Source organism: Scomber japonicus, chromosome 20 (assembly GCF_027409825.1).
Source record: "Scomber japonicus isolate fScoJap1 chromosome 20, fScoJap1.pri, whole genome shotgun sequence".
Lineage (NCBI taxonomy): Eukaryota > Metazoa > Chordata > Actinopteri > Scombriformes > Scombridae > Scomber > Scomber japonicus.
In genome coordinates this window covers 3,924,773-3,940,128 of record NC_070597.1, presented here as the reverse complement: position 1 = coordinate 3,940,128, position 15,356 = coordinate 3,924,773, and the positions used below count along the sequence as shown (strand labels likewise).

The following is a 15,356-nucleotide window of genomic DNA, read 5'->3' as shown; positions in this document are numbered from 1 at the left end:
CTTTCCTCCCTTCCTTCCTTCCTCCCTTCCTTCCTTCCTTCCTTCCTTCTTCCTCCCTTCCATCCTTCCTTCTTCCTCCCTTCCATCCTTCCTTTTTCCTCCCTTCCATCCTTCCTTCTTCCCTCCCTTCCTTCCTTCCTTCTTCCTCCATCCCATCCTTCCTTCCATCCTTCCTTCCTCCCTTCCATCCTTCCTTCCTCCCTTCCATCCTTCCTTCTTCCTCCCTTCCTTCCTTGACTTGAGGACACCAGGAGGGTTAAAGGATCTCTATCTTGACCTCCTCTGCTTTAAAACTAATCACCTCTCAGAGTTATGAAGTCTTATCGATCACTCTGCTGCTTTGATATCCAAAAAGAAATATTTCTGAATATTTCCCAAACTCTTCTCTTCGGTCTGTGCGTGCTCTGTTTCCAGAAAGCATCTCAACACTTAATTCATCTCGTGTAATCCCAAACTTTGATGGTTTAGGATACATGTAAGCTAGCAGCTAATGATCTCAGGAGACTGACTCAGAGGAACACGGAGCCAGCACAGCTTGTTCCTTCCTTCCCTCTTTCTTTAATTTTTCCTTCCTTCTTCCCCTCCTCCCCTCTTTCTTTGCTCCTTCCTCCATCCTTCCTTCCTTCCTCCTTTCCTTCCTCCCTCCCTCCTTACTCCTTTCCTTCCTTCCTTCCTTCCTTCCTTTCCTTTCCTTCCTCCCTCCCTCCCTACTCCTTTCCTTCCTCCCTCCCTCCTTACTCCTTTCCTTCCTTCCTTCCTTCCTTCCTTCCTTCCTTCCTTCCTTCCTTCCTCCTTTCCTTCCTCCCTCCCTCCTTACTCCTTTCCTTCCTTCCTTCCTCCCTTCCTTCCTTCTTTCCTACTCCCTCCTCCCTTCCTTCCTTCCTCCCTCCTGTCCTCCCTCCCTCCTTCCTCCTTTCTTCCCTTCCTTCCTTTTTCCTTCCTTCTTCCCTCCTTTCCTCCCTTCCATCCTCCCTTCCTTCCTTGACTTGAGAACAACAGGAGGGTTTAGGATACATGTAAGCTAGCAGCTAATGATCTCAGGAGACAGCAGACGGCTCTGTTTACTCTAAACAGACTCAGAGGAACTCGGAGCCAGCACAGCTTGCTTCAGTTTGTCTTCGCTCTGAGTCAACGGCCGAGCCAACATATCAGCCATTTTTTGGAGGATTTTTGTTTTTGTATAATATTTCCTGTTAGTTTTCTACATGAGCTGTACATGCAGCCAAATATTACATCTTGTATCAGAGGAGGACATTTTCCCTAAACACAGATTCAGATTTTATGGGATTGTTTTTTTCATTTTTTGGGGGTCTGCTAGTTCTCACATGTGTGGCCCCATAAAAAAAAAAAAGAAAAAAAAGATCTTTATTGACAATTCTCCAGTATATTTTCATATCATTAAAAAAAAAGAAATTAAAACTTTTAGTTAATCTATGTTTTATCTTGTGTTTTAGACTCTAGGTTCATTTTTAAAATTTATTTAACTTACTTGTTTGCTCTTGTTTTATTGCTTCACATGTAAAACACTTCTACTACTAACCCTCCTGTTGTCCTCAAGTCAAGGAAGGAAGGGAGGAAGAAGGAAGGAAAGGAGGGAGGAAGGAAGGAAGGGAGGAAAGGAAAGGAAAGAAGGAAGGAGGGACAGAGGTAGAAAGGGAAAGAGGAAGGAAGGAAAGAAGGACAGAGGAAAGAAGGAAGGGAGGAAGGTAGGGGGAGGAAAGAAAGAGAGAAGGAGGGAGGGAGGAAGGAAAGGAAGGAGGGAAGGAAAGAAGGAGGGAGGAAGGAAGGAAAGGAAAGAAGGAAGGAGGGACGGAGATAGAAAGGGAAAGAGGGAGGAAGGAAAGAAGGACAGAGGAAAGAAGGAAGGAAGGGAGGAAGGGAGGAAGGGAGGAAGGAAGGATGGAAGGGAGGAAAAAGGAAAGGAGGAAAGGAGAGAGGGAGGGAGGAAGGAAGGACAGATGGAAAGAAGGAAAGGGAGGAAGGAAAGTAGGGAGGACAGAAGGGAGGGAAGGAAGGAAGGAAAGAAGGAGGGGGGGCAGAAAGGGAAAGAGGAAGGGGGGAAAGGAAAGGGAAGGAAGGAAGGACAGATTAAAGAAAGGAAGGCAGGAAGGTAGGAAAGAAGTAACAGTCAAAACAGACGGGGTCAGTTTGACCCGGGAGGACGACAGGAAGGTTAAAGTCCTGGCCTCATTTTCTAACAGACCACAAACTGAAGCTGTTTACTAGTTTATCATCCAGCCGCCAGTCAGACGTCCTTTTGTTCTCCGCTCTGCTCACTCTGTCACGTCTCTCTTCTGTTTCAGGAATTCAAGAATGTGGACGGGGAGGAGTACCAGGCCAACATGTCCACCTTGGCCTCGCCAACCTCGCAGGGAAGCCCGGACGTCTACATCCTGCCGCTCACCGAGGTTTCCCTGCCGGTCGCCAAGCAACCAGCCCGATCAGGTGAGGAGAAATCACCTGATATTTTGGGTTGTGGACAAAAGATGTTGCCTTAGCTTTAAGAAACAATATCTCAATATCTCATTAATTAATTAAATAAAAATAAACATAAGTCACAGCTCTACAGAGAACATTAGCCCTCCTGTTGTCCTCAAGTCAAGGAAGGAAGGGAGGAAGAAAGAAGGAAGGAAAGGAAAGAAAAGTAAGGAAGGAAGGAGGGAGGGAGGGAGGCAGAAAGGGAAAGAGGAAGGGAGGAAAGAAGGACATAGGAAAGAAGGAAGGGAGGAAGGAAAGGACAGGAAGGAAGGTTTGAAGAAAGAGAGGACATATTAAAGGAAGGAAGGAAGGAAGGAAGGAAGGAAGGAAGGAAGGAGGGAAGGAAGGAAGGAAGGTTTGAGGTGGAAGTAGAGCTAACTTTACAAACGAAGCATTCAGAGCAGGTTGAAGGCAATAAAAAATAACAGAAAATCACAAAAAGCATCTTATCCCCTTTAAACTCTGCTACTTAAACAAATGGCTCCATCTCTATAAACTTATCAAATTTAAAAGTTTCCAAAGAGAGAAAAAATCATGCTGCTTTTTTGTGGAAATATTAACAAATTAATTCACACTTTATTTTTGCAATTTGCATCCATTAAAGTTTAGTTTTGAGTTTCAGAGATGCACACAAGGACATTTAAAGTGAGCGCTGAGCATTTGAGAGGTTAAACTTGCTTCCTTCTACTTCCATTTGCAGTTTTGACACTCAGTAAATCTCTCAAATCCCTGCGCTGCATTTATACAGATCTCCCTTTTTCCCCATTCTGTCAAAAGACGTTTAACCCTTTACATACTGATCAGCTTCACATTTGACCTATTTTTACATTCGAAAGCTGCAAAAAAAATCCAAAGCACGTTTCTTTTAGCCTGACTTTACCTACTGTGACCCACAGTAACACACATGTAAAAAAAAAATGCATCATTTTTTAGAATTTTTGTGCAGCTGATACTCATTTTTATATTTACAAATGTCCAAATTTGATCTGAAATTCAAAAATCAGCATTCAAACATCTATAAAATGTTTATCCTGGGTCATAAAATAGAGATTGTGAATGTCTGATTTTCCTCTCACAGCTTCATTAAGGATTAATAAACCCTCCTGTTGTCCTCAGGTCAAGGAAGGAAGGAAAGGAGTAAGGAGGGAGGGAAGGAAGGAAAGGAGTAAGGAGGGAGGGAAGGACGAAAAGAGGAAGGAAGGAAAGAAGGGAGGAAGAAATGAAGGAGGGAGTAAGGGGGAAAAGAGGACGGAAGGATGGAAGGAAGGAAGGGAAGGAGGAAAAGAGGAAGGAAGGAAGGAGCGAAAGAAAGGAAGAAAGGAAGGGAGTAAGGAGGGAGGGAGGGATGAAAAGAGGAAGGAAGTAAGGAGGAAGGAAGGAAGGAAGGAAGGAAGGAAGGAAGAAAGAAAGGAATGAAGGAATGAAGGAAGGAATGAAGGAAAGAAGGAAGGAAAGAAGCAAGGAAGGAAGTGAGGAAAGCAGTATAGAAGGAGGGGAAGAACGAAGTAAAAATTAAAGAAAGAGGGAGGAAGGAAGGAAGGAAGGAAGGAAGGAAGGAACAAACAATCAATCAAAAGAGATGGGGTCAATTTGACCCGGAAGGACGACAGGAAGGGTTAAGGGTATTTAAGACGAGCAGCATATAAAGGGTTAAACATGAGATGATGTCAACTTTTTAAGGCTTTTGTCAGCGCGTTGTAATTTATCTCCTGAATATTTCTTTTGCTGCAAACTGATGCAAACCTTGTGAGCGATTTGTTAAAGTGCCAGAGAGCCTTACACATGCGAGAGAGTGTGTGTGTGTGTGTGTGTGTGTGTGTGTGTGTGTGTGTGTGTGTGTGCCATGGGTGTGATAGTAATGTGTGTGTGTGTGTGTGTGTGTGTGTGTGAGCGCTGAGGGAAACATATCTGCACTTTGTCAGAGCTTTTTGTTTCCCCAGTGTGAGCACCGCCCAGACGCTGGCCTCGGTCAGCTGGGCCTCCACCTATCCCACAATCCTTCACTCTCAGGTCATTACAGAACGAACTGTGTGCTCTTCAGCTTTTCTCTCTCGCCCACAAACATCTGCCTTGTTGCATAATGACGTCCAGGCGGGCCGGCCTACACTGCTGCTCGTTGGTATGTGAAGCATGCGAACCAGCACAAAACCCCAGTGAGAGCGTTCTCCTTTATCGCTCCGTCTCTCTCTCCATCCTGCCTCCGTGTGACAATGGCGCTTGTTGTGTGTTTATGGGCTGATGCAGACTGATAAACTCATGACACGGCAGCGTGGTGAGGCTTTAATGGATCGTGCCCACGCCTTCTCCTCCAGGATCAGGAGGCAGCGACGCTCCGACACGAGGACACGTCTGTTTGTTAGGAACAGTTTGACCCTCGATAGCAGCGGAGGAATAAATAAAGTTACTTTTACTCAAGTACTGCACTGTAGTACAGTTTAAGGTACTTTTACTTTACTGTAGTACAGTTTGAGGTACTTGAACTTTACTGTAGTACAGTTGGGAACCACTGGACTAAACTAGCTAACTGTATATAAAGTAGTATAAACTAGCTAACTGTATATAAAGTAGTATAAACTAGCTAACTGTATATAAAGTAGTATAAACTAGCTAACTGTATATAAAGTAGTATAAACTAGCTAACTGTATATAAAGTAGTATAAACTAGCTAACTGTATATAAAGTAGTATAAACTAGCTAACTGTGTATAAAGTAGTATAAACTAGCTAACTGTATATAAAGTAGTGTAAACTAGCTAACTGTATATAAAGTAGTGTAAACTAGCTAACTGTATATAAAGTAGTATAAACTAGCTAACTGTATATAAAGTAGTGTAAACTAGCTAACTGTATATAAAGTAGTATAAACTAGCTAACTGTATATAAAGTAGTGTAAACTAGCTAACTGTATATAAAGTAGTATAAACTAGCTAACTGTATATAAAGTAGTATAAACTAGCTAACTGTATATAAAGTACTATAAACTAGCTAACTGTATATAAAGTAGTGTAAACTAGCTAACTGTATATAAAGTAGTATAAACTAGCTAACTGTATATAAAGTAGTGTAAATTAGCAAACTGCATATAAAGTAGTATAAACTAGCTAACTGTATATAAAGTAGTATAAACTAGCTAACTGTATATAAAGTAGTGTAAACTAGCTAACTGTATATAAAGTAGTGTAAACTAGCTAACTGTATATAAAGTAGTGTAAACTAGCTAACTGTATATAAAGTAGTATAAACTAGCTAACTGTATATAAAGTAGTGTAAACTAGCTAACTGTATATAAAGTAGTATAAACTAGCTAACTGTATATAAAGTAGTGTAAACTAGCTAACTGTATATAAAGTAGTAAACTAGCTAACTGTATATAAAGTAGTATAAACTAGCTAACTGTATATAAAGTAGTGTAAACTAGCTAACTGTATATAAAGTAGTATAAACTAGCTAACTGTATATAAAGTAGTATAAACTGTATATAAAGTAGTGTAAACTAGCTAACCGTATATAAAGTAGTATAAACTGTATATAAAGTAGTGTAAACTAGCTAACTGTATATAAAGTAGTATAAACTGTATATAAAGTAGTGTAAACTAGCTAACTGTATATAAAGTAGTATAAACTAGCTAACTGTATATAAAGTAGTATAAACTAGCTAACCGTATATAAAGTAGTATAAACTAGCTAACTGTATATAAAGTAGTATAAACTAGCTAACTGTATATAAAGTAGTATAAACTAGCTAACTGTATATAAAGTAGTATAAACTAGCTAACTGTATATAAAGTAGTATAAACTAGCTAACTGTATATAAAGTAGTATAAAGTAGCTCCACCTCCAGCAGCTACAACAGTAACATGCTGCTCTAACACTGATGCTTCACTATTAATAATGTACTTTATTAAACACATTTTATATATCAGTCAGTGCAGCAATTTACTTCAGAACGCTGCAGCTCGAGTTTTAACCAGAACAAAGAGATCAGAGCACATTACTCCAGTTCTCAAGTCTTTCCACTGGCTCCCAGTCAGCTATAGAATAGACTTTAAAGTTCTGCTACTGGTCTACAAATCACTGAATGGTTTAGGTCCAGAATACATGAATGACATGTTAGTAGAATATAAACCCAGTAGAGCTCTGAGATCTACTGACTCAGGTCAGATAGTTGAGCCCAGAGTTCAAACTAAACATGGTGAAGCAGCTTTTAGCTGTTATGCTGCACACAACTGGAACAAACTACCAGCAGAACTGAAATCAGCCCCAACAGTGAACATTTTTAAATCCAGGTTAAAAACATTTCTCTTCTCCTGTGCTTACGATTGAGCTCTTCTAAAGCACTTTACATTTTAATCTTTCATTTGCACTCTTTGTCCTTTTAATGATTTTAAAGCTAATTTATTATTTTATGCTGCAATCATTTTATTTATGTCTTTCTATTTTTCTGTACTTTGTTTTTATTATGGGGGGGGGGTGGGTGGGGGGGGGTTTAATTGTATGTTTTAAGTTTCTCAAATTACATGTTTTTCTGTTTTATGTAAAGCACATTGAATTGCCATTGTGTATGAAATGCGCTATATAAATAAAACTGCCTTGCCTTGCCTTACAAAACTAGAACACTGTGCTGTTGCTGTTGATACTTCTGCCACCTCTACACACTAGATTAGAGATGGATAAAGAAAAGAAAAACTCACTTAAATCAGACAAAATAATATAGTTTCTAACTTTCTATAAGCCGTGTCTCGCCATGCAGATCTGTTTGGTTTTATCTGCTGAAGAAATTAATTTAGAGTGTTTGTGTTCAGTGGATTGAACTCAGCTTGGTGGGAAACAACTTCTCAGGCTTCTCTGGATTTCACACTTCCCAGGAAAATAGTTTTGGGGTGGAGAAGTTTCAGAGGCGCATACGTCAGATAACTCATGTCACATAAAATAGAAATGTATTTACACGCTTCAGCACCGCAACATAAACTATCCTCTCAGTGTTTTCTGTGATTTGGGGCGAACTGAGCCTTTAACAGATGCTCTTGTCTTTGGTGGATAATAGAAAGCATATGGTGTTAGAGCAGCGGCAGAGGTCAGGGATTCATTACTGCACCTTCAGGACAGCCTCGCCCAGTGACTTCATACGGAGAGGTATCATTTAGATTTTAATGAGAAATGGAGTGACAGAGACGGAGCGATCCATCATACTGTGATGTTTCCATAACTTTTCTCTGTTTTGATGATCTTTGTTAGCTGCTATTTGTTGGCTTTTCATCCGCAGTTTGTCTTCATTCTGCTGCAAAGTTTAGAGTTCAAGCTGCTTTTTTTCTCCTTCTTTTTATTAGCACAATATGGAAGTAGAAGATGAAATATAACAAGGCAGATAAATAAATTATAGCAAGTTAAACAACAATGACATGAGTGTGCAAGACAAAGCCAAAATGCTTATCATAAAGTTTCCCTAGAGAGAATCAAACATATCTACAATGTACATTCATGCACTCATCTGTGCAAACTATTATCTACAAAATAGAAAGGTATGAAACATCTGGGGATGCGTTTAAGTTGACTTTGAGTTTATTTAGTTGCACAGGTTTAAAAAAAAATCCTCTATCTAAATATTATACATGTATAAATGTACAAATAAAACAAAATCAGACAATTACAAAGACTATAAAACCCAAATGAAAGCCTTTTAAAATCTGCTCTAAAGGACTTTTTTTTTCTTTTTAACCCACTGAGAAAAGTAGAACCATAAATGTAGACCTCTGTATCTGACTGAAACTTTACCTCCAGTTTAAATTTAATGTTTTTCCAGATTTTTCTTAAAGCCCGTTCTAAACTGAGCGTTTGCAAATGGAGGCAAGTTTCCAAGTTTATTTGTATCGCACCACTTTACTTAGAAATACAGTACAAAAGTGCTTCACAGCCTGATGAAATATTCAAAAACCCCCCAAAAAGCTAAACATACAACAGCAGAATGAAAGGAAAGCATAGAATAACAGAGCACTAAAACAGCACAGAGGCAAAGAAATATAACAAGATAAAAGTATTTTGTGTGAGAAACTGAATAAAAAGGTCTCCAGGTTTGAGTGTCTCATATTCGAATGCTTTCCCGAGAGCTGACGTGGAGCTTAAAGTACTTTAGCAGCTATGAGAAAATGTGGTTTTCTTTCAGCCAATATTCCCATCTCCTGTCTCATCTTGCTGTGCTTTGGGGCGGTGGGTCGCTGGACTATGTGGATAGGTGGGGTTCCTGATCAGACAGCAGTACTGTAAGAGTTTGGCTCAGTCAGTCCTGCTGCTGCTGCTCCGCTCCCCAGGATCCGCCCTGGTGCAGCTGTTCTGTGCTGCAGGCTGCACTGCAAACACTAATGGAGCTCACACCCACTCAGAGGAGACATGAACAGCTACACACACACACGAGAGAGAGAGAAAAAACAAGCATTAACTTTTATGTCCGTGCAGGAATACTTAAAGTCTGTGTAAAGGAAGAATAAATATGTGTTCTGAGTTTGACATACCACAGAAAAGTGAATTGGTAACCACCCTGACAAATTCGAATGATTAAAAAAGTCACCAAATATATGAAATTAGGCTTCAAAGTTGTGTAAAAATCAGCCTCTTTCTCTGCTACCAAACGCTGAAACCCCGCCCCCTACCAAGTGTCACCTGTCAATCAAAGTCACCACCTCTACCAGAAACATAGACGCTACGTCTGAGAGCTTTCTGCTGCTAACTCAGCTGCTAGCTCAACAGCTAGTTCAGCAGATAACTCAGCTGCTAGCTCGGCGGCTAACTCAGCTACTAGCTCGGCTGCTAGCTCGCCGGCTAACTCAGCTAACTAGCTAACTGTAGACTGTAGTAGTAGTAGTGTGTGCTGAATGTATTCATACCTCTACAGCAGCAGGGGCGGGTTTATGCTAATCACTAAATCCTGAACACAGAAATCTTGAAACACAGTTTGTGAAGCCTAGCTCCACAATTCAAATCTAAATGGTTGAAATGCTTTACACGGCCTTTAAGCTTCTCCCCGCTTCTCTCATATCCTCATATCCTGGACATATTCCATACATCCATCCATCAAGCTTTTACATCAGCCTCACAGGAATCACTCATCATGTATACCTTTTTTAAATCCAATCACTTCTAATTGAGTTATATAACAATAAGCGAAAGCGTCACAAATGAACTTCGGGGGTTGTTGAAGGACGAGCACCTCAGCAGGGACGAGGATGCGCCCGGCTGCAACGGGATAATGGGAATTCCATTTGGCTCTGAGTGATTTAGCCGCTGTGCATCTCGCTAAAGACTTCCTGGCTTCTACAGAGATTAAGTTAGACGCGTCCTTTCAGAGAGAGAGAGAGAGAGAGAGAGAGAGAGTGAGATGCTCAGCAGCAAACAGCTTAGCGAAGCCCAGACATGGCTGTGAAATGGAAAGAGAGAGTTATTGGCTGTATAAAGATTTGAAAGCTTAGCAGAGCAGTCGGGATGTTTTCGCTTTGACAATCAAAGGAAAGAAAAGGAAGAGAAACGACTGAGTGTAAGCGTATTCTTCTATCAAGGCTGCACATATTGGAAGTGTGTTACTTTAATACAGAGAAATACACAGTGGCAATCATGAGATACAAATAGTAATTATGAAAAAATGGTGAAAAATGCCAAACAAAAAAATAACCTTTCTCTTGTTTCCTGACTCATGGACCAACAACCCATCATTTTATTTTAGATATAGGACACAAACAACAACGACGACTTATTTTATCTTGTACTGGTCCTTTATGCAGCCGCTCAGTTCAGCCTCTGTCTATTAACAGGCTGTTTTAGCTCCTGTCTCTTTCCGTCAAGGCGTTCCTCAGATATCTCAGACAGACAGTACAGTGTGCATACGGACAACCTGAAATCCTTCCTTCCTTCCTTCCTTCCTTCCTTCCTTCCTTCCTTCCTTCCTTCCTTCCTTCCTTCCTTCCTTCCTTCCTTCCTTCCTCAGTTCCTTCTTCCTCCAGTTGAACTACTTTATTTTATTGTTAACCTTCGTGTCGTCCTCCCGGGTCAAATAGACCCCGTCTGTTTTGACTGTTCCTCCTTTCCTCTCTTCCTTCTTTCCTTTCCTCCCTCCTTTCCATCCTTCCTTCCTCCCTCCTGTCCTTCCTTCCTTCATTCCTCCTTTCCTTCCTTCTTCCTCCCTTCCATCCTTCCTCCCTCCCTCCCTCCCTCCCTCCTGTCCCTCCTTTCCTTCCTTACTCCCTTCCTCTCTTCCATCCTGTCTCCCTTCCTTCCTCCTTTCCTTCCTTCTTCCTTTCCTTGCTCCCTTCCTCCCTTCCATCCTTCCTTCTTTCCTTCTTTCTCCCTTCTTTCCTCCTTCCTTCCTTCCTTCCTTCCTTGACTCAAGGACAACAGGAGGGTTAAACTGAGGGAACAAAGACACGCTCCCTACTGTATAAGAAGCTGGTACACATCATAGATAGACTGTAAAATATGAAAATGCAGAAGAAGAAAATGTATTTATACAGACATGAGTCACAAAGTGCTTTACAGGAAAGGAACAGAAGATGTAGTGAACCTACACAGTCACTTGTTGAAAATATACAAAGATAAACACGATTCATAAAGAGCAATATAATACAATAAGAAAACCCGACAAGAAAATAAGATGCAGATGATGCCTGGAATTACCCAAACGCCTAAATCTAAGAGGTGAAGAACGTTTCTGACATAAATAGGAGCCTCTCCATACAATGCTCTGTAAGTAAGAATGAGGATTTTAAATTGGACAATAAAACAGACACACACAAAAAAAAAGAAAGCACTGGTTTTACAATCAGGATTTAATTACTGAACAGCAGGCGAGTGAAATTAGATTTAGGTCTCAGTTTTAGTTTTCCAGGTATTGGGCTGTGACGTTTCCTTCTTGGAACTTCTTCATCTTCTTCTTCTTTCTAGAAAATCATAAATTGCACGTTAAGCGTTTTCTTCTTGTGCGTTATACAGCAGCTGCTATGTTGCCCCCTAGTGGTACTAACCGGTTATTACAATAAGTCAAACTGAACAGAATACAGTAGAAATACAGAAAACGAAAAGAAAATGAAAACTAAGTAGATTTTATCTTCAATTCAATTCTTCTTCACCCTTTTTCTAGAAAATCATAAATTGCACATTAAGCTTCTTGTGCGTTATGCAGCAGCCGCTACGTTGCCCCCTACTGGTACTAACCGGTTATTACAAGAGGTGAAACTGAACAGAATACAGTAAAAATGGAGAAAACGAAAACTAAGTTGATTTTATCTTCAATTCAATTCTTCTTCTTCTTTTTTCTAGAAAATCATAAATTGCGTTTTCTTCTTGTGCGTTATGCAGCAGCCGCTACGCTGCCCCCTAGTGGTACTAACCGGTTATTACAAGAAGTCAAACTGAACAGAATACAGTAGAAAATAGAGAAAACGAAAAGAAAACCAAAACTAAGCTGATTTTTTCTGTAGTTCGGTTTAGTTTTAGTCAGTTTTGCGTTGTTCATTGTAGTATTTATTTAGTTTTCGTGTGGTATGGTTGGGTCGCCTCCATCCTTTGACCCGTGATGCATGATGGTACCAGTCCATGCGGAGGTTTTTGTTCCTCTCATTGTTCCATCTGCCGTTTATGAATATGCGAAACAGTCAGATAAAACACCATGATGGCGTAGGTGGGACCCATTGCTTGCCGCTGCTATCGCCAGAAACTCAGTTCATTCCTATGTCATGGAACTGGTGGATAATAGCCCCAGTGTGTGCGTGCTAACTGGTCCTAACTGGTGCCATGCTGCCCTCTGAGCTGCAGGACAATGGCGACGATTCTGCTTTTTTTTTTTTGCGTGAGCGTGAGTGGGTGTAAGGAATGACCAGTCTGGGGAAGGCGACAGGGGTGTTCAATATGGCCTCCACACAGTGACAGGACTGTGTGGCAGTCTGGAAAAAGGGGAGAGGGTTGGGGGTTGGGGGGGGGTTGGATGGGTTGGGGGGGGGTTGGTTGGACACAGCGCCACAAAGATCTATCTGTCTGCTTCTACGCCCAAGAATCAAAGAGTCATCGTGGGAGATGGAGAGAGAGAGAAAGAAAGGGATAGATAGTGAAGGGGTTAGGGTTAGAGGAGAGAAAGGGGGGCAGATGTGGCTGTCAGCCCTGTTTCATTTGGCTGAGCTGGGACAGGACAGGACGGTCGGGCGTGTTCGGCGGCGCAGGAAGGACTCGGGTCATCGGTGGATGCTGGATGCTGACAGCAATGCATCAGGGAGTTGGAGGACAGGCAGACGGATCGGTGGTGGTGCCAGCAGCAGCAGCAGCGACGGCAGCAGCAGCTCGATATAAAACACATATAAGACCTCAGAGTGGTGTGAAACATGGGCAACGTCTACTGGCACGTTCGGATATTTCCCTTCAGTGAGGGCTGATAGCAATCGATCGGACGGGAGATGGATTCCACTTAAGAGCCTAGATGTGGTGCGTTGATGTGGTGCGTTGATGTCTGACAGTATGAAGGCCTTTTTATTGCTTTGTTTTAATTTACTAATAGTGAAGTCTGTGGTTCCTCTCTGTATGAATGGGGACATAATGTTTCCTTCTTTTTGTATTTGTAGATGATATTTGACGAAAAAGTGGCCCAACCATATTAGAAATGAGTAAAAGGGTTAACTTAATACTTAATAGACAAGTTCAAGCAACTTTTAAATGTCTCAGAATGATTTCATAACTAACTCATAAGCTTAGGGTTTGGGTTTGGATTATAAACCTTCAAAAAACTGAATTAATGTGTTCTGTGACTCGAGAACAAGAAGCATTCATAAGACAAGAACACAATCAGCAATAAATCACAATAAATAAGAAATTAATAAAAAAGAAAAACAGTTACAAGAATCAGATAATAAAGCTTTAATATCTCCAAGACTCAAGTTTGAAGGCAGTTTGCAGTTTATTACATTTAAAAGAATGATTTCATAACTCCACTATAGTTAGTTATAGTTAGTATGTTGGCATAAATCAAGCCTACTTTCTAAGAGGGTTTGGATTATAAACCTTCAAAAAACTGAATGAATGTGTTGCGTGATTCATTCATCAGCAAATAGAAACAATAGAACTACATAAGAAATAAGAAATGAATTAAAACAGTTATAAGAATCAGAAAAATCTCAAAGACTCAAGTTTGAGGGCAGTTTTCATTTCATGCATTTAAAGTGTGCAGAGGACCTATAAAAGCATTAACTTAATACTTAAGAGACAAGTTCAAGCAACTTTTTAAATGTCTCAGAATGATTTAATAACTCACTATAGTTCATATGTTGGCATAAATCAAGCCTGCTTTCTTATAAACCTTCAAAAAACTGAATTAATGTGTTCTGTGACTCGAGAACAAGACGCATTCATAAGACAAGAACACAATCAGCAATAAATCACAATAAATATAGAAATTAATAAAAAAGAAAAACAGTTACAAGAATCAGATAATAAAGCTTTAATATCTCCAAGACTCAAGTTTGAAGGCAGTTTGCAGTTTATTACATTTAAAAGGTGCATTAGTATAAACATGAAGGATCTCCGAGGTTAAATATTTGTAGGTGGTATTTGACGAAAAAGTGGCCCACTATATTGGAAATTAGTAAAAGCATTAACTTAATACTTAATAGACAAGTTCAAGCAACTTTTAAATGTCTCAAAATGATTTCATAACTCAATATATTGCCTTGAAGGAATGAGGGTTAGGGTTTGGATTATAAACCTTCAAAAAACTGAATTAATGTGTTCTGTGACTCGAGAACAAGAAGCATTCATAAGACAAGAACACAATCAGCAATAAATCACAATAAATAAGAAATTAATAAAAAAGAAAAACAGTTACAAGAATCAGATAATGAAGCTTTAATATCTTCAAGACTCAAGTTTGAAAGCAGTTTGCAGTTTATTACATTTAAAAGAATGATTTCATAACTCACTATAGTTAGTTATAGTTAGTATGTTGGCATAAATCAAGCCTACTTTCTACGAGGGTTTGGATTATAAACCTTCAAAAAACAGAATGAATATGTTGCCTGACTTGTGCAAGAAATATTCAATCAGCAAATAGAAACAACAGAACTACATAAGAAATAAGAAATGAATTAAAACAGTTATAAGAATCAGAAAAATCTCAAAGACTCAAGTTTGAGGGGAAGTTTTCATTTCATGCATTTAAAGTGTGCAGATGACCTGTAAAATCATTAACTTAATACTTAAGAGACAAGTTCAAGCAACTTTTTAAATGTCTCAGAATGATTTAATAACTCACTATAGTTCATATGTTGGCATAAATCAAGCCTGCTTTCTTATAAACCTTCAAAAAACTGAATTAATGTGTTCTGTGACTCGAGAACAAGAAGCATTCATAAGACAAGAACACAATCAGCAATTAGAAACAACACAAACTCACAATAAATATAGAAGTTAATAAAAAAGAAAAACAGTTACAAGAATCAGATAATAAAGCTTTAATATCTCCAAGTCTCAAGTTTGAAAGCAGTTTGCAGTTTATTACATTTAAAAGGTGCATTAATATAAACATGAAGGATCTCCGAGGTTAAATATTTGTAGTTGATATTTGACGAAAGCCTTAACTTAATACTTAATAGACAAGTTCAAGCAACTTTTAAATGTCTCAAAATGATTTCATAACTAACTAATAAGGTTAGGGTTAGGGTTTGGATTATAAACCTTCAAAAAACTGAATTAATGTGTTGCATGACTTGTGCAAGAAATATTCAATCAGCAAATAGAAACAACAGAACCACATAAGAAATAAGAAATGAATTAAAACAGTTATAAGAATCAGAAAAATCTCAAAGACTCAAGTTTGAGGGCATTTTTCATTTCATGCATTTAAAGTGTGCAGATGAC

At 39.5% G+C, this 15,356-nt stretch overlaps 1 protein-coding gene across 2 annotated transcripts in view; it reads left to right on the top strand.

Moving 5' to 3' along the window:
• Positions 1-2,273: 2,273 nt before the first annotated feature.
• aatkb (apoptosis-associated tyrosine kinase b) overlaps positions 2,274-15,356 on the top strand; it is a 38,661-nt gene continuing 25,578 nt past the window's right edge. For both annotated transcript variants that reach the window (XM_053341440.1, XM_053341441.1), the window contains exon 1: positions 2,274-2,445. In XM_053341440.1, coding sequence (XP_053197415.1) covers positions 2,343-2,445 — 103 coding nt within the window. In that variant the 5' untranslated portion in view covers positions 2,274-2,342. The remainder of the gene's footprint in view (positions 2,446-15,356) is intronic.